This window comes from Glycine soja, chromosome 12, assembly GCF_004193775.1.
Source record: "Glycine soja cultivar W05 chromosome 12, ASM419377v2, whole genome shotgun sequence".
Lineage (NCBI taxonomy): Eukaryota > Viridiplantae > Streptophyta > Magnoliopsida > Fabales > Fabaceae > Glycine > Glycine soja.
In genome coordinates, this window is record NC_041013.1 from 2,504,648 (window position 1) to 2,528,493 (window position 23,846).

Genomic DNA, 23,846 nt, shown 5'->3' on the forward strand with positions numbered 1-23,846 from the left:
TTTTGTCGTTCTAGCAAACAAGCTTAAACCGTTGTAAAACATTCGCAGACAGTTTAGACCTATAACTTTTACTAAGGTCCACTGCCAGTTCTACCAAAAAATTCTTATTCCGGTCCCTCTGTATTAAAATAGTGTTAAAATGTTTTGACTTGTCCTTTCTTTCTTTCCTTTATTTTTTTTTTCTTTTCCTCTTATTGGTTCATATTGACATACATATTTGCGTATTTAACTAATCTAACTGTTATATTTAATCGATTTATGTACGATGCTTTTCTTTTCGGTTGTTATGAGGCAGAGATGACAACTTAATTATCGCATACAAATCAAGAGAAAGAAAAATAGAAGAAGGAAAAAGATGAAAATCCAAATACAACAAACCAAACCATACCAAACCATCCCGATTTCTGTTGTACCTAATATCAGATAAGGGTGAAGATTTATCAGTCCCATTTCTCACCAAAGAACAACAAGGCCTGACAAGAAAACGTGGCATGTATTCAGCTTGAAAGTTGAAAGGTTATGCTTTAGACTTTGAATTTGTGGGGCCTATTAAAGAATCAGAATTTTAACGTGTTCAACTTTGATTTCATTGTCAATATTAATTTCAACTAGATAAGCAACAAGTAAATTAAATTAAACTGCGTAATATGTTCAAACTTAAATTTTCAATTATCAGATGGGATCTCTTCAACTGTTACATTCCTGTTGTTGAGCTGCTGAACAATCTGATGACCATTTTGGTTCTGTAAAAAATTCACATGAAAAAGAGAAACAGTATACAAATTTTCAATCAAAGACGTGCACTCCGAGAATTCTAACGTCTAAAATTTTTCAAGCTTTGCATAGTTTTGGATAAATATACACATGCGATCATGACAATGACAAAACAGATCGATTTATGTTGTGTGAATTTTTCAATTTTGTTACGGAATGTATGTTTTTAATTTGCGATATAATTCAAACACTGAAAAGATTCTTTTTTACATTTTTATTTAATCATGAAATTTAAATGATTGAGTTTTTGTAATAATCACTTAAAAAATTATATTTAAAATAATTTCTAATTAGTTGATAGTATAATTTTTTTTTTACAATAACAACATGTTAAAAGTAAAATGTTAAATTGATTGAATTTTAATTTTTATGGTTACCTCCTTTACGTGGACTAAACTGTAATATTTTTTAAACAATTAAGAAATTTAGTGTAATGTATAAGGAGTGTTGTTATAATATTTTTAAAATAATTAAGAAATGTTAGTATAGGAATAGAAAAAACATGGAGAGATTGAGTAATTTTATGAAATCCTAGGAATAACGTTTGTGTTAAGTTTGCATGTAGGCAAACTAATCAAGTTTCTCATACTTTAGTTAGAGTATCTTAATTTCATGCTATTCCACATGTTTCTTATTTCATTTCAACATATATATTCACTCAATTACATTAAAATTACATTATAACATGGAACATTTTATTGCATGTCATGAAAATCATATGCAATTGAACATATACAAAAATTTTCAGCAATTTTATTTTTAATGTATACTAATAAATAATTCATCGAAAATTCATCTTGTTTTAATTTTTTGTTTTTAATGATCATAAGAAAGGCTCATAATTAGAGTTTAGCAAAGCCTAAGGATTTTTTTTTAACTAGGGTATTTCTAAACCCAAAGCCAAGGATTTGTCTCATGTGGTAAAACCCATATGTATGATCACACTTAAGAAACAAAATTATCTATTAATAATGTCATATCATATTTACATGATTGTATAATAATTAAAAATTGAAAATATATTATCTTTTGATGTTTTAGCTTTCCAATTTTTTTCCAAAATAATTGATGTTTTAGACTTTCAATGTCCATTTAAATCTTTTTTCTCAAATATACTCTTATTTAACATCGGATGCAAGTATCAAAGATCAAAATATTAAATAAGGATAATTTAGTCCAAATACGATTTCATTAAATATTTCTTAATCTATGTGTAATGATCTTAAACATTAAAAGATATGAAAAGGAGGTAGTAATATTTAGATAAAAAAAATCCAAAAAAAGATAAGATTACTAATAATTTTATCATTTAGAAAAAAAGTAAGGTTAAATATTAATTGTATAATGATTAAAATTTGATAAATGTAATATTTAGATAAAAATTTCTTTAAAAAGAAAAAATAAGATTACTATTAATTTTATAACTTTAAGAAAAAGTTAAGAAATAAATATTGATTATATAATAACTAAAATTTGATTTAATATTTAGATAAGATTTCTTTGTTAATAAAATATCCTTCTAGTTTTTTAAAAATATATACCAGTGTTCTTATATTTGATGACCACAACTATATAACACTATTCTTTATAGTTTCAACAATATATAAGTTAACAGCGAACTCAATTTAATATGGCTTTTAAATTTAGCAAAAAGTCAGGGGGGCCTAGCATATTTCATTATTAATATTTAATGTAATATGATAATTTGTTATCATGATTATCAATATACATAGATATTATAAATAATAAAATAATAATAACAATAATAAATATAAAATATGACCACAAATTTTATTATTTTTATTTATTGTGTTAGCGTTTAAGGTATCATAATCATTTATTTACGGCAAATTATTATTATAAAATCGTGATATTAAACAAAAATTAATCATAATTATGAAAAGTATTCTAAAATTTTAAAGCTGATTATCATCTTATATAAAATTAAAATTGATTTAATGATTTTATTGATTAATTTAATCAAAATATATTTTTTAATTTACAATAAATGATTATAATAATGTTTTTATGAATTAAAAACCCAAAAGAATCGACGAAATTTAGACGAAAAAAGAGTACATGTATGATGTCATGCTTATGTAACAAAACCTCCTTTTATTATTCTTCATAATTGACTGGTTTTTATATAAAAGTTAGAATGACACACGTGCTTACTATCCAAATATATTTATCATGAAAAAATTGAATTATATAATTAGAATGAATTTCATCGGTGCAGACGTTCTAACAAATAAAAATTGACAATTGATAAAGAAAGTACTAATATTTTTTCTTTATCATCATCATTGTTTGATTAAGAAGGGAGATAAATGACAAAACAAAAATTGAGCATTATTGTTATTATAACATTATAAGAATAATATACCACGAGTATTAAAAAAAAAAATAGAAAGAAGAATACGAGTGTCACTCGAAGTTTGGAAATTTTTATTGTAAGCGATGTGGTCGTCCTAGGCGCAATAATCGTGGAATAGTGTTTCATCAGACCATGAACATGTAACAGGACCGCATGTCAAGGGTTTCCCGCCAAAACGCCCGCTTAGGACTAAAAGTCAGGTGCTTATTTTCATCTTATCGTAAATAACGTTAACACACAACTCTCTATCCGTACTTTTCGCACCAATACTTTTCCTTATCAACACCCCCAGCAATGCATCTTTTTACTTCCTTTTTTCCTTTCCAATTTTAACACCCCCATTTCGTTCAAGAACACACTTTTATTCCACACCCGAATTCTCTCTGTGTATTCTTTTATTCCATTCTACCACAATACGTAAAAGCAATTTCAGTAGTCTTCTATAGAAATTTTTTAGTTCAAGTAGGTACGCTTGCTGATGCTATTTGGCGGTAATTTAATTCAGTTAAAAGAAAAAACACACCAAAAACATGCTGTTCTCAAACCATGGCTGCTTACAACATTTTAGGTACATATTTCTTGTTTTATTCAACATATTTTTAATACCATAATCGTTTTTTACGACGATATATTATATTAATTCAAGGTCTCCGCGGGTTTTCTTCACCTATTGTTTCATCCAATAGGTCATGTGATTTTTAATGTTTTTTTTCCTCCCCTTCCTCTCTAGCCACCATAAATATATGGATTTTTTTAATGCGACGTCGTCTGTCAATGGATGCTGCTATTTAATATTCAACTATACGAATAGGTGAGCCAAGTGTTGGGACATTATGTTCAAGTTTCAATTCCAACCATGATAGTAATATTAGTACCTCTGTTTTGCAGAGGATGAGATGGTTCGCTCAACAAGGTGAGGTGATTGATACTATAAGGGCAAAACGCAATGACTGTTGAAAAGAGAATTGTTTTGGTTGGGATTAGAATTGATGGCTATAGCAGACAGCTCCTCAACTGGGCACTTGCCAAAGTTGCTGAGCCTGGGGATTGTGTTATAGCAGTTCATGTTGTTAAAAGTTCGGGTAAGGAACTTCAAAGCTTCTACAAATATTATTAGCGTGTGTATTTTACCTTTGAACATGCCGTTGTTGAAAAAGTTAATTTAATGCAGATTATGTTTCCAAAAACAAGACTCTGATAGATGGCTATTTAGAAGTTTATGAAGGCCTATGTGGTGTGAAGAAGGTACATAAATATTTCTATACTTTTTTTTTTACAATACTTTTGATACAGTTCTGGAGATATTGTTTGTGGTGTTCTTCAATTTATAGTTAGAGTTTCACCTCAATAAGGCATAATAAAACCAAGTTAAAACTCCAATTCTGATTAGAAAATGATGCTTAAGATATTGTAAGTTATGTCTTTATTTTTATTTTTTTTTACTTTAATTCATGGGGTTGGTAAAGTCACAGATTTTATTGACGGGTCTAATTGGATTTCAGGTAGGTCTCACCGGTCAAATCTTCACAGGAAGCTCCATTAAAAACATTCTTGTTAGAGAAGCTAAAAAGCATGCTGCCCTGGCTCTAGTGTTAGGGTATGTGGAGCTTGTATTTCACCATATTTGTTGTGGGTTTAGTTTACTTGATGTGTACATTTACTTAATTTGCTTTCTCTGATTGGTTTAAAAGACTAAAACAGATTTCAATTGCAGGGGTCGAGCTGCCACAGCTAAATATTGTGCTAAACGTCTACAACCCACCACCAATGTTCTAGCCATTCAAGACTCAAGAATTGTCTTCAGAAGTTGCACCAATAAACAACTACCAGGTTCATATCTGTGTCATTTTTCTTGTAGAAAAATTATATCGTAAGAGAGTCAGTAACATGAGTGAAACAGAATAAGGCTTGTTTTCTCTTGTGGCAGGTGGTCTTATACTGGATCCAAGACCAAGTTTAACAATCATAAAAGAAAACTTGCGTGACAGAGCAATCCACTCTTCAATTTGTGACTCCATCGTGGAGATTGAGGAATCAACGCTCAAAAATTCCTTAGAATCGAAGGAAGAAGCGTTTAATGGGTCAGAAAAGAGCAAGTCAAGGTCAATATCCATGTTTGCAGGTGATTCTGCCGAACAGAAGCTTGGATGGCCTCTACTCCGCAGAGCCAATTCAGGAATGTCACAAACCCTTCATACAAGGGACATGTCAGTAGTACAATGGGTTATGACCTTACCAGATCGTTCACCAAATAAAGGTTCTAGCTCTTCTTCCACTGAGGAAAATCCATTTGAAAGGAGCATCAGCGATATTGAATATGAGAGCTCTTCAAATTCCTCTCCTTCATCTGTTGATATACCAAATGGCCTGGAAGAGATGTTAAATTTAAATTCTCTAAATTGCAAGCGGTTCAGCCTTGAGGTTCTGAAGTCTTGCACTAGCCAATTCTCTTCAGGTTGAACCTCTGCTTCTTACACTGACTGTTATGTTTTTTTCTTCTAGTTTCATAGTTTGTGAATAAATATAATATAAACTTTGTTCCGTTGCAGAAAAATTGGTTGGGAAAGGAGGGAGCAATCGTGTGTACAAAGGAGTCCTCACTGATGGAAAATCAATCGCAGTTAAAGTAATGCAGTCATCAAAAGAAGCATGGAAAGATTTTGCCCTTGAGGTGGAAATAATATCCTCATTGGAGCACAAAAGCATTGCCCCTTTACTTGGGATTTGCATAGAGAACAATACTTTAATATCTGTTTATGACTATTTCCCCAATGGCAGCTTAGAGGAAAATCTGCATGGTAAAGTTTCAGTGGATTTTTGCTTTCACTTTTCAACCATAATTTCAATTTTGATGGGAATGAATAATGATGCTAATATGAATTTGAAAATGGATATAGGAAAGAACAAGGATGAATCCATCTTGTCATGGGAAGTAAGATTTAATGTGGCTATTAGGATCGCTGAGGCCCTTGATTACCTACACAGGGAAGCTTTGAAGCCTGTCATACATAAAGATGTCAAGTCGTCTAACATTCTTCTCTCCCAAGGGTTTGAACCTCAGGTAACCAAAAGTTGAGACTATTAGTATTGAAAAGAACATTATGTGTGAAATTCATTGGGTGACTCATGATTTTTTCTTTTGATGCAGTTGTCTGATTTTGGACTAGCAGTATGGGGACCAACAACTTCATCCTTTTTGACCCAAGATGTAGTTGGAACATTTGGTTACCTTGCTCCTGAATACTTCATGTATGGAAAGGTCAGTGACAAGATAGATGTCTATGCCTTCGGTGTAGTTTTACTTGAACTAATATCAGGAAGGGAACCTATCAACTCGGCAGCTTGCAAAGGACAGGAGAGCTTGGTCGTGTGGGTAAGACGAAGCCCCATTTACAAGAATGAATTTTGACTTCTGTTAATGATATAAAAATATAAGAATAATGTTATTCTTGCAATTCCTGTCACAAATCACAATACTAGTACCATTTATAATTAGGAGAGAGAGGGAAGTATAGAATAAGATAAAAGATGTGACATACAGAAAAAATGAATTATTAAAAAGTATATATAAAACATTGTGAAAATAGGAATACTCAAAAAGTATAAATTCTTCTAAGAATTATAAACAATGATTTCATTTTCAGGCAAAACCAATAATAGAGAGTGGGAATGTTAAGGGCTTATTGGACCCAAATTTAGAAGGGAAATTTGATGAGGCCCAATTGCAAAGAATGGTTTTGGCAGCATCTTTATGCATCACACGGGCTGCTAGACTTCGTCCTAAACTGAGCCAGGTAATACCAAATGACCCATATTGAAGCTGCCATATTCTCGATGAAAGTCACATTCCCAGTTATTATATTTTATAAACTTTAAGCTCCTAAAGTTTATAATTTTCCATCATGTACAGATACTGAAGATCCTAAAAGGAGAAGAGAAAGTTGAATATTTCTTAAACTCTCAAGGAGATAATGATCAGGAGGATTCAGAAAATCAAGAAAACATTGATGACGAAGTGTATCCAAATTCAAGTGCAGAGTTACACCTAAGTCTTGCATTACTTGGTGTTGACGATGACAGTACATCACATAGTAGCACAGACCACAGCTATAGTGAAGACTTGAAAGAACAATGGAGCAGGTCATCAAGTTTTAATTAGTTTTCTTCAATTTCTAAGTTCCTAACACCTATTTCGTCATTAGTTTTGTGCGTGTACAGTTACGTTAAAAAAACAACAAACGCGAAAACAAAGGAGTTGCGCCCCTTGATGAGGTGGTTTGTAGATTTAGAATGGCAGTTTTCTTTTGAATTTATCAGGGAACAATGTACTAATTTTTGGATTTATGCACAAATCATATAGGCAATGGTTGAAATATAATGCGACTTTTATTTCTCTTACCCATTATATATGCTTTGACTGAAGCCGATATTCCTTTAAAATTTCAATGAACCATAACTAATGTTTGAAATTTCAACCAATAATGTAGAGATTATGATTATTTTTTGGTCTATACCTCTACAAAAGAAGATGGGGAGAGCTCCAAAGGAACATATACATTTAGGCAGAAACTAGTGTTGATTAAGAATAATTTAAAAAGTTTATTACCATTCACACCACTTTCTTTGTTTCGTACTACGAATTCAATGATGCCATTCAGCTGACTACTCTATGAAAGCGAAAGTAAAATATGCGATGGATAATGCCAACAATGATGCCATTCATCCCATTATATGAAAGCTAAGTAAAATATAAGCTCTTGGCAAAAGTAAATAGTAAAAGTAAAAAAGAAGAGAGAAATAAAATATAAGCTCTTGGCAAAAGTAAATAGTAAAAGTAAAAAGAAGAGAGAAGTAAAATATAAGTTCCCAAAAAGATCAAGCTTCTGTTTGTGGAGTGTAAATTAATTGGGGGAGGGAGAGATTAAAAAAATCAGAACACATATGAGTTGTTTTCTATTTTTATGTTTTCCTATTCTTATCATAAAAAAATTGTAAAATCCATTTTATAAATAATTTTTAAAAATTAAACAAAAACACAATTAAATGGTCACAACTCACAGCATAGAAGGGAATCATGAACAGTGTTGGAACGTGTCCTCCACTCGAGGCTCCAGCAAGGAAAGTTAAGATTTTTTTTTCCTTTTTAAAAAGATCAACAGATCGTTCATTAAAAATGTCCAACGACATTTATAAAGCATAATAGATTAAACAGAACATTACAACTGTGCACAACCACAACATAGAAGTTTAGAATTATGACGTGATTGTAATTGTGGGTTCGAGGTAGCTGGGTCAAATTGGCAAGGTAACTGCAAGGAAAACGGGCCTGAACAACACAAATCAATACCAAATTCTCAAAAGTCAAATCCTCAAAATTGTCTAAACTTTTTATTATATATATATATATATATATATATATATATATATGTGTGTGTGTGAAAATAGATGAGACGTGTTGTGTTATGATGTAATGTTACATGACAAAGTGATGAAATGACATGAATTATGTTTAAGTAAGTTATATTTTGTTTATGATATTTGTATCTACATGTTGTCTTATTTCTTTTTTATTAGTTAGAAATATGATAACTCACCCTTGTTTGCGTTTGCAGTGATGATCTCGAACTATCTTTGTAAGAGCAGATGACTGACTTTAAAGAACCTCCTCTTAGAGAATGCTGGGACACGATGCTCTGATAGGATCAGGATGAATTTTTATTTTAATTGCATGATGTTATTTTATTTTATGTTACCTCACTAATTTAACAAATTTTCTTGTGTAAACTTTGACGGCTTTGTTCTGAATCGAATATGTTTTTAATAAATTCTATTTGGTAATAGTAAATTGAATGTGAACATTTTACTCACATAAATTTATTTATCAGTATTTTTATATGTTTTATATATATATATATATGGGATATATGGGGGTAAAGGGTGTCACTCATATAAAAATATCTTTCAATAAAAATGATTACTTGTGACATTTTCAAGAATTCTAAATAGTAAATTTATTTGATTTTTTTAAGAAAATTCATTTTAAATTATATAATAATTATAACGTAATTATAATGATTAATTGAAATCAGATTTTCTTATAATTGTAATTATAATAATAAAAAATGAATAATTATACATATTATACTTTTTTACTGCATACTTATTATTATTATTATTATTATTATTATTATTATTATTATTATTGTTCTAATGGCCAGTAATGAATATGAAATTACTAGAAATATTTTATACACAATTTTAAATAGGTTTGAATGTAATTTTGATTTTCCTATTTTGTTCAATATATAATTTTGGTCTTTTCATTTTAAAATGGAGACATTTGGTTTCTCTATTTTTTAAAAATCTATCATTTCAGTTCATATATTTCAAAATAGAGATATTTTGTCCTTCTGTTTTAGAAAATTTATAATTTTGGTTCACATATTTTAAAATTCTGTAATTTTGGTTCAATATTCAATTTTATCTACATTTTATTTCTATTATTGCTTACATTATAATTAATTTAATAATTTTTTTATGATACCTTAAATGAATATGTTAGATCTAATGTTCAAACTGTATCAAAATAAAATAAACAACCTTAGGAAAATTTAAGGATTTAACTAAAATTATAAATTTTCTAAAAATAAAAGGATTAAATATCTCTATTTTGAAATAGATAAATAAGATCACAGATCTTTTAAAGTAGGGTAATCAAATGTCTGTATTTTAAAATAGAATAATCAAAATTACGGATTTAACAAAATATGGAGATTTAAAATTATATTTAAGCCTTTTGAATAAATATATTTTTCAAGTATGAATAATAACCTTCTTTGAGGTCTTCCACTATTTTTTCCTTGTGTGTTAGCCTCACACTTATTTAATAATTTATGCACAATTATTTGCATATAAAATAATTTTAAAACAATTATAACCTTCAAAAATATAAAAAAAATATTTATAATATTTTCTAATCAAGTATCATTTCACAATCACTATATATAATTGTGAAAATTATGAGTATCTAATATTTTTATTTTTTAATTCAAATAGAGTTGAAGAATAAAAGACCATCAAGGAAACAAAAAATAATAAAGGGATGTATCTTTGAAGATTAATGGGTCTAGAGTAACTATACATGTCAATAATTAAATAAATTGATATGTAAATTGAGTAAAATATTTAACATAAAATACTCAATCGATTATTTTTAAAAATATTTAATTTAAAATAATTAGGAGTAATATATACTTTAATTTTGATTAATTAATAACATTAATATATCTTGATTCAAAATTACAACATATTTAAATTAACATAAAATAAAAATAATTTATTGAGTGAACATAAATTTAGTTATTATTTTTATTATTTCCATATTTTTTTAAGATATAATAATTAATTGAATCTTCAACTGACTATTTATGTTACACAATAATAATTAATAATTTTAAAATCGTTATATTTATGATACATTGTTGATATCTAGGACAAAAATATTAATTTTAGTTTATAATTCTTAATTCAAAATTTTAAAAATTCTTATAGGTTAAAATTTTAAAATTTTTTATATCATTTTTCAGAAATCAACATATATATTATGAATGACACACATTATATGAATTTAAGTCTTAATTTTAAAATACATAATTGAAAATTATTTTATAAATATTTTTTTATTATAGCCAACAATTAAGTTTAGATTTTTGTAATATTATTTTTCAACAAATATAAATTACTAACCTATTTAACATATAATTAATTATTATTTGTCTCATTGTATTTTTTAAAAGTCTACTATATATAACAACCATTAATAATAGACAACAATAACTAATAAGTAAATGGTTAGAATAAACAAGTTACTAGAAAAGTTTAAAAAATACATATTTAAAATTTATTTTAAAAAAATATTTACCCGTACATGGTACCAGTCACAACACTCTAGTAATATAGATAAATAAATCACACACTTATATATATATATAATAAAATAAAAAAACAAGCTGTATTATCTTTACATATAAATGTCTATGTTAAAGAATGCATTAACAGTGGAGAAATTATATGAGATAAGGAATTGTCTATAATGAGTTAGGGTAAGATAAATGTTGTTTAATAACTTGTTTAAAAGTATATAAAAAATATCATACAAAAAAATAAATGAAAATTTTGCATGTGTATGGCCTGATATAAATCATATGGTGACTACTTGACTAGGTTTCGAAAGTAATTTTGGAAAACACGACACAAAATTGATTGTAACAAACAATAATGATTTTCATACAGTATTAGTATTATGATGATAAAATCTTAGTACCTTTAGAAAGACGAAAGTGATTTAATAAATTATAGAAGTACAATTACAAAACTTGGTATTATTTTCTCTGTCTCTATCGGTCAACAATTTTTTTTTTCTTACGATAAGATTTGATTTTATTTCTCTTATTTTACTAAAATATCTTAAATTATATATTTTTTTTTCTCTAATCGAAGAAGATAAGCAGATTCACACTAAATTAAGAATAATTTTTTAAAAAAATATTAAAAATTAAAATAATTAAGTTTTTATAATTAAAAAGGGAGAAAAGGAAGAATATTATTCTGATACCAATGACAATAGAGAGTGTGGACCCAGAATAAGGAGAAGAGGTAGAGGTCTTGGCCCTACGCGAATTATCATCGTAGAACAATCAGACATTCACACATTCTCGATCACATGTAAGTCTGAGACTAGAAGAATACGTATAAATTAGAACCGATTGAAAGTAATCAATCCGTGGATTCTCTGAACTTATCGCTTCTTCCCGGTAGGTCCATTTCGCTTTTGTTTCTGTTTCCCATATCCTGCCTGTGTTATCTTATTAGGGTTTCGTTCCCAATTGCTATTCAATTCAAATTCGCACACTATTTACTAGGTTTGAATTTGGGTGTTTCCGTTTCAATGGATGACGGCGAGCTTGATTTCTCCAACCATGAAGTGTTTTCGAGTCCCAACATGGGTGAGCTTCCCAGCAGCGGTTCAATGGACAGTTTCTTCGACGAGCTTCTCAAGGACACGCACGCCTGCACCCACACCCACACGTGTAACCCTCCCGGCCCCGATTTCTCCCACACTCACACGTGCTACCATGTCCACACCAAAATCGTCCCCGCCCCTGAGGAGGACCATGTCGCCACCGATGACACCGCCGAGTCCGCCGAGAAGAAGTCGTCGTCGTCGAAGAAGCGGTCTCTGGGGAACAAAGAGGCCGTCCGGAAGTACCGCGAGAAGAAGAAGGCGCGTGCGGCGTCGCTGGAGGACGAGGTTGTGAAGTTGAGGGCTCTGAACCAGCACTTGATGAAGAAGCTGAAGGGGCAGGCGGCTCTCGAGGCCGAAATCGCGAGGCTCAAGTGTTTGTTGGTTGACATAAGGGGGAGGATTGAAGGGGAAATTGGGTCGTTTCCCTATCAGAAACCAACGCCGAATGCGAACCCTCCGGTGGCTAACTTGCCTGGTTCTTATGTGATGAACCCTTGTAACTTGCAATGTGATGATCGGGTGTATTGCCATCACCCCTATGGGAAAATTGGGGAGAGTGCGGCTTTGAATGGGGAAGAGTTTGATGGTTGTGAATTTGAGAACCTGCAGTGTCTGGCAAGCCAGAATTTGGGGCTCAAGGATCTTCGTGCCTGTGGGGTTGGACAGGCAAGGTCTAATGTAAATTCTTCTGCATCAAATAAAAGAAAAGGTGGCACTTGAATTTGATGACACACACTATCTGATTATAGGGTAAATTGAAATGTTTGATTTGTTACTACTGAATTTGTGCTTATACTAGCTTGCATTTTAATTGCTGCTCATGGTATGATTATGATCTGCCTAGTATATTCGGTCACTTTTTTTTGGATTCAGTGCTAATTGTTTGTCTTGTTATCTAGTTTTGCTTTGTAAACGTGCAGTATAGATTCCAGGGACGGAGCTATGTAGTGACTTAGGGGGCCTGACTAATAGAAATTTTTTCAATAATACTTGCTAGCTCTACCAAGCTTATGGCTCTCATGGACATATTCTCTTGCCATTGTGGGCCTTTTGTTTGCAAGAAAAAAAGTTCTAATGTGCAGGATTTCATAAGAAAGTGATTTTAGGAAAAGTTTAATTTATTGGATATTAGATTTGGCCTTTTGTTTATATTCGTTGCATGTTGTATACCTGTCTTTTCTTTAGATTTACCATATTTTAGTACTGAATTTAGTATTATATGTTAACATTTCCATTACTCATTCAACCATTCTTTTACTACTTCTATAGTAGAATCTGTCAATTTTTCTTCTTTGGCACAAGTTTTTTACCTACAGGCTACAGTATAAAGAGCATTCAATTTATGTATTTTTCTTTTTGTGTGATTTGATCTTTTTTCCCCCACCCACTATCTATTAGTTGGCCTTTTTTTACAGTTTTAAGTTTCATCTCGTTTATATATAATTTTAATAATTTCTTTAAAAATATTTCTAATTTATATTTTATACTTTTCAAATATCATAAATATAACTATTATCACCCGTTAAATAAAAAAAAATGAAAATTTTATCAGTGCCCCCCCGTAAGCCTCCTCTGGCTCCGTCATTAGAAAGTGTTGAGATTTGAGAGAGGGAGAGAAAGAGAAAAGCATGGGAGGTGAACTTGCTCATGCTCAACAATGCGATCTTCTACATTTTTTCTGTTTAGGTCATGAATTGTTGGGAGTTCTGAATTAAGATGGTCACACAGAAACACCTTTTTTTTAACATATATTTGGTATAGTTTGTGTTTGCTAAATTTCGTAGTTGTCCTTATATTCTAGGGCTGAAATCTGATTGCTAGATTTTATATGGTATTATTGTTAGCTTCTGTGAGAATGCTAGGTTTTGAAAGGGTAGTTATTATTACAGTATTACTATTACTATTTACTAGTATTAGAGTTCTTGTAAGACTTGTAAGATAACTACATGTAACATGTATGTATGCACGAGTTAACAAAATGGTGCCATGTTTTATGACTAAATCTCCTCCCAGAAGATTTAAGCAATTGAAATTTAAAGATTCAAAGTACCAAATTATTGTGCTGAACGTTTTTACCAACTCTACCTAGAGGGTTGAAACAAGGTTTTTTTTTCAATTATTTATTATTCAATTCCTTTTATCCCCGTTTCCCAAAGAATTGGGATTGAGTCCAGTATGATGACTTTAAAATGCTCTAATGGATGTTTATTTCTTAGGGGGATCTCATGCTGTGACAGCTGGTTGAAGAATTAATAAATTGGTGGTTTTCATCTTTGCCATGGTAATATCTCCTTCCAATAAATATCTCGTTACCAGTTGAAGCATCAGCTATCCATCAAGTCTTTTTTTAAAACAATTTTCTCTTTTTGACCCTCTGCTGCATTATCGTGGTTCGAATGGCTGTTCTACTATGGAAGATTAGTCATAGATTAATGTTTTATTCAAACGAAATAGAGTAGTTGATCTGCAGCCAGCATAGCTTCTGGCCAAGACAGATTTGGTGCTTCTCTATGCAGTTAAGTTTCCTGTTTTTTTTTTTTTTTATGCATGGGACAAGTTAAACTGATATCACAAAAGTTTCTATGATCTGCCAATTTTAAATATGTCAAGTATGTGAGTAGTGTTTACTTTGTTTAATAATAAGAGGATATAAAGTGGTGATTCATGTTTTCTAAATTCGCTAGTTTTTCATTGCTGGATTGCAGAACTTAGGGAAGATGGGGGTGTGTTTCATCTTTCAGTACTTAGTGCTGTGGACAGGTGAGACACCAATGTCATTTTGTGTAATATATAATTTTGTGTGAGTGAAATGATAAAATTGGCTTGTATGGTTGCCGGCGTTGTTCTTTTTCCATCTTTGTTTATCTTAATAATATGAGAGGTTTACTTCTGTCTTTAGCATTTTTGCTGGACAAGGGTAGAAGGAACTGTTCCTTTAACTGAAGATTTTGCATATGGGCATGTCTTCTACAAGTTAAGACAGACAAGTGATTTGTTTTGTATTTGAGAACGCAAAGTAACTGTTTCGATGATGGGAAAAGCATATCTGCCTGTCTGCCCTTAGAGAACAAGTCTTGAATAGATTTCGGTAAATTAAAAATGCTCTTGCTGATCCTCTTTTGGAATGATTAATAAAACATTACATTATTGTATCTTCTACTTCGACCGCCGTTGTAGACAAAATTTGTAATAATTTTACTTTGCGTTAGAGTCTCTATAGTAAATAATTGCTTAAATAAATTGTTTATCTTAAATTTTTGAGTCATTGTTACATAGATTTAAAAATTCGACATAAAAATTTATTCTATTGCTAAAGTTGTTAGAGTAATTGTTTAACTTGAATTATATTAAATTTTATAATTAAAAAATCTTTAACTGGTAAGAATTAATTAAACAACGGTTGTTAATACATAAGTAACCCACTTAAGTAAGTCACTATCAAGTCATCTGCTTCGATAGTAAAAACTTGTTAAACAATATTGTTAAATTTTAAAAACTTATGAAACACCTACATTAGAGATGTCCTTACTTGCTTGTTGAACGTTAAAATTTTCTTATGTCAAAAGCTACATCTACAATTTATTAATGACATCAAACTTGTTCGATGAACATTAATGTGAGATAACAAAAGCCTTTTGAAAAACAATTTTTCCTCAAGAGTTTTATTTACAAACTTTTTTTCGTTTAAAGACCAATTATTTATAAATAACACTAAGGAAATTTCTTTCTTACCCTCAAACTTTATTGTTCTAGTTCTGTTGTAAAAGCAATCATTGTGTGTGTATAAACTCTCAAGTCTCAAGCACGCTGCGGCAGACATAGGATTTATCATCATAGTACTTTTAAACGTGCTTCAGAAATCAATTCTGCATATAAAAAAGAGTTCATGTTTGACAAAGATACTATGTTGCCATCACTGTTCCAGTTGTTAATGATCACAAGACATTCACATGACACCAAATGGTCAAAGATTCCATTAAAACAATAAAGCAATGGTAATAAGAGCATCATCGCCTTTGATCATGTGTCTGGTTAATTAATCATCGGCCGTCCACATGTTGTCATCATCTCCGTCATTGTAAATGCTCTCAGCCATTTGCCAGACATGGAAAGAATTGTCCTCAGCTACACTTGAGATAACCCATGGCTGATTTCTGTTCCATGAAAAATCTGATATTTTCCCTTTGTGACCCCCGTGAGAGAATAGTAGTTCAGGAGGGCCACCTTCACCATCTCCCTCTATCTGCTCACCACCAACTCTGAGCCATCATGAAAATAAAGCGTTAAGGGAAGATTTCAAATCCTTTTGTTTATAATTATTATGCCATTATTGAATATAGAGTTTGCACCGTGAATCTAAATAAGCATAATCATAGTTATTAGAATCTAAGATTCATTATTCGAATCCTACAATGTGATTTGGCTACTTATGGATTTGTATCATAAGAAACTCAAATGACTTTAAATTTTATGATTCATAATGAACCATTGCAATTTCATATCATTAATATGAATCACATGATTCGGCAATTTATTACTTTTTCCTTTTTGTTTCTCACTTTTATGTCACCAATTTCCATAAAGTACAAGTCATATAGACTTAAATTGTTAAATCAAAAGAAATTAAAGGAACACCTCTAAACATATATCATTCGATTATTCCACTACTTTATTTGCCACTCATTCCTTCGATGCATGCACTTTATTTGGCTATTTCATTGCTTTATGGTGAGGTGGTTTTATCAATTTCTAGTTCAAAATTATTACATTTAACACCATATCATCTATTCCCAATTCAAAAGTTAGCTTGGCAATTCTTGATTTGATAACCTAGACCATAATTCTTCTTACAGTAGTAGATCAACTAATCACAACAAATTGTCAAGAAAGAGAAAGAAACAAAACATTCTGGAGTCTGCCCTTACCTGTTAAGGTCCCAAACCATCAGCCGTCTGTCAGCACCAGAAGATGCCAACACAGTCTCATGATTAGGATCCCACTCTACCTGGAAAACTTCATCTCTATACACATTAAAAACAAACCAAATCAGTGAGTAAACAAAATTGAAATATTCTAAGCTACTAATGACTAGTCAGTCGTCACATTGAAATAGTATCAACAAAAATAATTATTTTACCAACGGACCAAGGCATTGTTAATACACACAGCATGATAGACAAATGACATACGTGTGGCTACTTAAAATATGTAGCGGCACTGCCAGCTTCCGTGTATCAAAGAGGCCAACATCTGTATCTGAAGATGCTGTAGCCAAAATCCATTCATTATATGGATTGAAAGAAAGAAAGTTCACCTGATCCAACAAGAAAACAGATACAATATAACATTATCAGTAACAAACAAACGATATTCCGGTAAAGAGTGAGATGAGAGTCGGATGAGGCAAATATACAGAGACATGGGGAGTATATTTCAGTTTAAACAACGGTAACAATTAACTACAACAAAAAGAAAGGCACACAAACTACGGTAAATATTAACTACAGTGTGTACTATCATTGGTTCCAAAATCCTGTAGTTTTTAGCAATGTCATTGTACACACAACCCTAATGTGGTGGTTGTCATAACCCCATGCAGTCAGCACACTTGACGAACAAGAGACACTGCAAGGATTACGAAGCATACCTCCTTTTCATGTGGTTTGACTGATTGTTGGGCTTTGTTTGTCCGCAAGTCCCAAATGATCAATTTGCAGTCATCTCCACTGGACCCAAACATATTCTCATCCTTCAAATTCCATGACACATCTTCAACCACATTCTCATGACCCTGCCAATACAATCAAAAGCCCAATTCAATCACCAAAATGCCAGGCAACCTAACCTAACAAAAAAGACCAACACAGCACACCAAGCATAAAAAAACAACCGTCACCAATTCTCAGCATTACCTCATAAATATGAAGTGCATCAAGCACCTTCTCTTGAGAGGCACCAGGCACATCCCACAAGCAAACCTTATGGTCATGCGAACCACTCAAAAGATACCCGTTCTTAAAAGGGCTCCAAGACAAACCATAACCCTCTTTATCATGACCCCTTAACCTCAAATCAGGGTCACACGCACTCCCACGTTCCTTGGTGAAATCAAACACATAAACCTCGGAATTACAAGTCTTGGCACCAACAATACTAGGGTTCTGCGGCATGCACCGCGCTCGATTCACCTCCCCATCAACAGAAATCCTTTGAGAAATCTCCACCTACAAAAAATTAGCAGAGAAATTTCATCAAACAGTTGGTACGCATAAACCGATGGAGCAAAAAAGGGGTTAGAGAAACACAAACCTTGGGAAGAACGGGGTTGTTCGGATCGGTGGCGACGATGTGTTGTGAGGTGTCTACGGGGAGGGATGCGTCAGCGAGCATGAGGAAGTTTGATTCGCCTTCGGAAGTGTGAGTGGCGAGAAGAAGTTTGTGGAGATTGAAGGAAGGGTGGGAGTGAGGTTGGGGAGAGGAGGGAAGCCAGTGAACGGTGAGAGAAGGCCATTGAAGAGGGTGAGAAATGAAGAAATCGTACAATAGAGGAGTGTTCTTCTTCCAAACGGAGAACTCTTCTTCAACCTCACCACCTTCCTCGTACTCTTCCGCCATTTTTCTTTCAGCGCCAAAACTTCAAACCCTCGCGCGCGAATGCCACTGTCAGAGAGAAACGCAGGTTTTAATAGTGGAGCAGAGCATTACACTTGCGCTGGGCTTGGGCTGGGATTAGATGGTCAGGTCTATTTGGTTCAAAATCTCCCCAGGCCCATCTATAAATAACTATTGCTAGATAATATCCTTAATAATTTTTTATTCGGATAATATCTTTGATATAGATTAAAAACAAATATTGGGACATTTTTTATTTTCCATTCTTAAATTAAAAAATAAATTTAATCTCAACTTACCACCAAACTCGTAGATCAACTGATGTGAATTGTTCTAATTTAACAAAAAGTCTGAAATTAAAGTTTTAAACCAGAAAAATAACTTTAACCCAAGTCCAGAGACTCATCCTTTTGCTTTTACATTGGTTCATCAACTTTTGTGCTTGGGTTGTGACATTCTAACTTTCAACAACAATCAATTAAAGGGCCGCGTTGAAATATGGTAATCCTCTATTCTAATTCATGATATAGCTTACTCATACGAAGGCTATCATTCCATCAATCACAAATATTTGTATAGGCGCGTTAAACTATATTTTGATTTTTTTGTTGTCATCTTCAGATGTATTTCGGACATAGTTAGAATATTTACATACTCTTGGTGTAAAGATTTATATATTGTTAACCAATTTAAAATGATTTTAAATATAATTTTATAATACTTTTAAAAAAGATAACAATATTTTCATATATAATGATTTATAATTAAAAAGACAATGTAAAAAGGTTTACACTATTATATGTTTTAATTAAATTCATTAAAGAATCTCACTAAAAGTTAAGATAATGATCGAGAGTCCCCGAAAAAAAAAAGATAACGATCGAGAGGACATTGAATGTTATTCCAAACAAATTTGTAGTTAGAATGACCGACGACAAACAACATCACCCACAAAATAAAATGTGAGCTAGGAATATTTCAAGATGAGTATTACTAACAGTTGTTAAAAATATGCTTAATTAAGTTCGGTTACAATGTAAATTACTTTTCTCGTTCATGAGAGTGGGGAGATGGTCTTTTCATGAAGAGAATAAAAGTAAAAGCAAAGATAATAGAAAATGAAGAGTGGGGAGATGCATATAACTTTTCCGTGGTTTTCTTTTTATACACACACATACAAACCCACTCCCAACTTGCCATACGTAAGAGGTAAATTATCTTTTTTCATATCAACCATGTAATCATTCATACTTGTTTGGGTTGCTTTTGCATGTAATCATGAAGTTAATTAATTATAACTTTTCACCTACTTATTTTAATTGATTGTTTGAACTATTGTGTACCTAATTTTTTCTTTTCAATTTATAATTCATCCTGCTAAGAGATTTTCAATTATCAAGTGTATGATTGTATTTATTCTTCAAATTGAAGCAGAAAAGCTTCTTCCTCGCTCCGTCTCTCGAAGGATGATGAATTGCGAATATGTGAGTTTGATCTCTTATAAATATTGATAAGACAGCATTTTTTTTTCTTATTTCCTTTTTTTATTATTCTTTATCATAGCTTGCTACCAGTCTTTTAAAAAAAAAACGCTAATATCACCTGATCAGTAAAAGAAATAAACAAACCAGTAATCTACGATGACACGTCGTTATATGCATGCATCTACCTCCCCTCGCATGCTGTGTGATGTTTTTAGGCAAAACAATCTGTTTTAAAATGTGAAAAAACAAACCACAACTGAGCTATGTTTAGTTGTGCATTTCAATTAACTTTTACTCTTTTTATAACTTTTATAGCATCTTTTAAAATGTTAGATGAAACAACTTTCTTAAATATTTAAGAAGATTATTGTATTTTATTTCATTTTTATCTTAAAAAATTTATTCAATTTTTTTTGTTATTTAAAATTTTTCAATTACTTCTTTTACCGTTAATTTTATTAAATACTTATAATTAATTATATTTCAATAAGTTAATTTTTTAGTTTTATCGATCTAATCTGAAATAACATAGCAAGAAAAAAATATATACTAACACAAACAGAAAAAAAGGCGCATTAATTTGTAATATATGGATTCATAAAATAATCATTAATTACAATACAAAGATATCAAATTTCCCAACATGACATTATAAATAAATAAAACATCACTATTAAGGATACATGTCCATTGCCAAAAGCGTTCCCCTCATGAACAGGTGACCTATTTTACTTTTATGTTGTTTTTTTTTTTTTGCTACTACGATATGATACAAGAAAAAGAAAAACAAAAGGAAAGAGAAACTAACCAATAAGACAGGATGAGGTGTGGTGTGGTGTGGTGTTCACATCAGATTCACATAACGATTTCACGTAAGGCCGGTGCGGTGAGCGATGCGTGAAACCACCTTTGAGGGTTCCACGTACCCCGAAACACTCACCTTGCTACCCTGTCGATCCACCTCCACTTCTGTCACCCCTTCCACCGATTTCTTCACCTTTCTTTCACACCCTTCGCAGTCCATCTTCACTTCCACCTCCACCGTCTGTTACGTGCATCAAATGACTCAATTAATTCAACACAATGCGTTAATTATTTTAAATCTTAAATACTGATCGACGGATAAAAAGAAAAATTACAACATAGTGGCACGGATATGATGTGTGTATATATATATATATATATATATATATAAATCTATGATTGTGATATGAAGTGGTTTGCCTGGAATTGTTTGCGTTTCTTCTTGAGCTTGGAGCTGGCGTGGGAGCAGTCAAAGAGCTCAGAGATGTGATCCAAAGCACCCATTTTTCTGTGTATGAGATTGAATATTGTTGCTGGTTGCTACTACTACGTTACTACTTTGGTTGGCCTCATCTATTAGAAGTTACTATTATTTATTGCGAAGACCAAGGCTAAAAATTAAACGAGTGATGAATACTATATATATCGGATGCAGTAGAAAGTTCTAGCTGTGAAACCGACAAGTCCGTAAGAAATAGTAACAGCCAAAATAAAACGAACATTTAGTCGGTTGGTTTTGTTTTGATGAGATGAGATGCATGGGGGTGGCAATGTTAATCGATTGAGGAAAGGAGGTGTGGGTCGTTACAAGTAATGTAATGACCGTATGGGGTATCCATTCTATCTTTTTCAAGTAATATTTTTATTTCCAAATACGTCCGGGAAGAGAGGTGTGGCGGTGCACAGAACAAAAGAAACTCCCTGAATTTTTTTCTTTCAAGGCCCAAAGGGAAATCTTTGGGTTGTTTTGCTTTAAGCCCATGTAAGTAGGCCTCAATCTCATTAGTGTCAGCTCAGAAAGGCCTCACAAGGAAATATACTCGAGCCCATTGTACAGTGCCGCATCCAAGGGCTGCCACTTCTTTTGAAAAAAATAAATTGGACCTACTTCATGGAAAAATGGGTGTTGACTGAAAAAAAAAAAGATGAATATATGTATTACATAGTAATAATTTGGGTTTGAATGTGTTGATAAGTTGGACACAGGAAACAATAATTAAAGATGATACCTACGTGCCAATAAATAAATGAATCCTTACTAAACATTTTATATATATATATATATATATATATATTTACAGAATTGAATATAATAGTAAATGATTCCTACATTCCGTTTCATGTCCCTGGCAATGTACAAATTCTTTTTACTCAAAAGTCTATCATCATTTATTCTTGGACTCGCTTACTTATGCGTTCATCACAACACTGAAACTGTATATTCTTTTGAATTACAGTAGAAATTTAAATTTAATGAATGACAACACACTCAAATCAGTAACATTTTATAAAAAATATTGGTATGTTTAGATAATAAATTAATTTAATCCAGGCACCCCTTCCTAGTTCCTGACCACTTAATTAGATTATTTTGGTTGTGTAGACAAGATAAGTATAAATTTGGTGCAGCATAAATATCACCAACTTTAAGGTTTTTAGGTACTAGATTGGGAGTTAATATCAATTAGGTAAAAGTCATTAGCATATGGTCAAAGTCGGTATGTTCCCATGTCCCCTCGCTCCACGACTTAAGGGACAAGGACAATTATTAATGATATATGGACTTCAATTCCCATCTCATCCATGTTATGTACGTTATTGTTAGCTCCCAAGTCCTTTTTTTATATTTTTTGTTCTACACTTTGAATCTGGGAGAAAAAAGAGAAAGACAAAGTTACCCTATGGTCTGAACTTTCGAGGAAACAAGATGTCAACGAATAGAGTAATTATACAATTAAAGACGTGCATGAATGAACTCTGCAGATTTTCTTTAAAGAAAAAGCTATATGTATTGTAAGACCAAAAAGGTAAAAAAAAGGAATTAGCTAGCTAGGGGATATAAAATATTGGTTCAAACTTCAAAGACTGAATGAATCATTCATATATATCCGCTTCCAGCTTTTTCTAGACATGCTTTACTGACTATTGACTGGTAAACAGCATGCAATATTGCAACTGGGGGTGTTGTCAAAGTTGCACGAGAACCACTCAAAAGAATTCACCTCTTTGCTCTAATTTCTTTCTTTCTTTCACTGTTATGGGGCATAGAAAAGCGACCTCATAGAACAATATGTATTCAAGTAAAGCATGCATGGGATTGGGATAGGTCCTTCCCTCCACAAAAAGACAAATTCATAGTTCACATGATTTGCGTGCATGTGTCGGTCTCCAATGTAGAATATATATATATATATATATATGAGATGAGAATATTCAACCCACACATGATCATACATCCACATATACTAACCATAACCAGTAACTAACCAGACAAATTCATATTTCACTCTCTTAACAACCAGTCAAGTCAAGAACATGCATGGGCGTGCCGCCCTTAATTTGTTTATTCATATATAGGGATTCAATTTTCACTTTTCATGTTAAAATATTGTGGTTCCTGTTATCTACGTACCAGCTGATTTGTTGTCATTACTTGTAAGTTACTGAGTTGGATTACAATTTACAACCAAATAATATTAACAATAATGAAGAAAATCTGATATTATTGAGGAACAGTTGACGCTATTATGAGTTGTTTCTCAACTAAATG

The 23,846-nt window shown here is 31.7% G+C and overlaps 4 protein-coding genes across 17 annotated transcripts; 2 read left to right on the forward strand and 2 right to left on the reverse strand.

Annotated features, from left to right (window-relative positions):
* The first annotated feature begins 3,558 nt into the window (after window positions 1-3,558).
* Window positions 3,559-7,556, forward strand: LOC114379744 (PTI1-like tyrosine-protein kinase 2). The gene is made up of 12 exons (XM_028338433.1): window positions 3,559-3,719; window positions 3,882-3,962; window positions 4,040-4,233; window positions 4,323-4,396; window positions 4,654-4,748; window positions 4,866-4,981; window positions 5,079-5,606; window positions 5,701-5,949; window positions 6,049-6,212; window positions 6,300-6,524; window positions 6,796-6,945; window positions 7,062-7,556. Exons 3-12 carry the CDS (start codon window positions 4,098-4,100, stop codon window positions 7,308-7,310), a joined length of 1,986 nt encoding a protein of 661 aa, XP_028194234.1. The 5' UTR covers window positions 3,559-3,719; window positions 3,882-3,962; window positions 4,040-4,097; the 3' UTR covers window positions 7,311-7,556.
* A 4,185-nt stretch (window positions 7,557-11,741) lies between these two features.
* Window positions 11,742-15,430, forward strand: LOC114379746 (basic leucine zipper 23-like). Of its 14 annotated transcripts, XR_003659593.1 has the most exons (6): window positions 11,742-11,964; window positions 12,073-12,885; window positions 14,393-14,457; window positions 14,594-14,691; window positions 14,882-14,936; window positions 15,076-15,430. XR_003659593.1 is itself a non-coding variant. In XM_028338437.1 (4 exons), exons 2-3 carry the CDS (start codon window positions 12,099-12,101, stop codon window positions 14,419-14,421), a joined length of 816 nt encoding a protein of 271 aa, XP_028194238.1. In that variant the 5' UTR covers window positions 11,742-11,964; window positions 12,073-12,098; the 3' UTR covers window positions 14,422-14,457; window positions 14,882-15,430. The 14 variants fall into 14 exon arrangements, 3 of the variants coding, with proteins under 3 accessions (XP_028194238.1, XP_028194239.1, XP_028194237.1); XR_003659595.1 differs by having other exon boundaries at window positions 12,073-12,926; window positions 14,594-14,936; XR_003659596.1 differs by lacking the exon at window positions 14,594-14,691 and having other exon boundaries at window positions 12,073-12,926.
* A 586-nt stretch (window positions 15,431-16,016) lies between these two features.
* LOC114379745 (WD-40 repeat-containing protein MSI3-like) lies at window positions 16,017-18,850 on the reverse strand. Its single transcript, XM_028338434.1, has 6 exons — window positions 18,486-18,850; window positions 18,089-18,400; window positions 17,824-17,967; window positions 17,366-17,490; window positions 17,102-17,197; window positions 16,017-16,435 (listed from the first exon to the last, which is right to left on the reverse strand). The coding sequence occupies exons 1-6, from the start codon at window positions 18,789-18,791 to the stop codon at window positions 16,213-16,215; spliced, it is 1,206 nt and encodes a 401-aa protein (XP_028194235.1). The 5' UTR covers window positions 18,792-18,850; the 3' UTR covers window positions 16,017-16,212.
* Window positions 18,851-20,847: 1,997 nt separating this feature from the next.
* Window positions 20,848-21,841, reverse strand: LOC114378278 (heavy metal-associated isoprenylated plant protein 26-like). Its single transcript, XM_028336847.1, has 2 exons — window positions 21,497-21,841; window positions 20,848-21,317 (listed from the first exon to the last, which is right to left on the reverse strand). Exons 1-2 carry the CDS (start codon window positions 21,578-21,580, stop codon window positions 21,141-21,143), a joined length of 261 nt encoding a protein of 86 aa, XP_028192648.1. The 5' UTR covers window positions 21,581-21,841; the 3' UTR covers window positions 20,848-21,140.
* Between the last annotated feature and the right edge of the window lie 2,005 nt (window positions 21,842-23,846).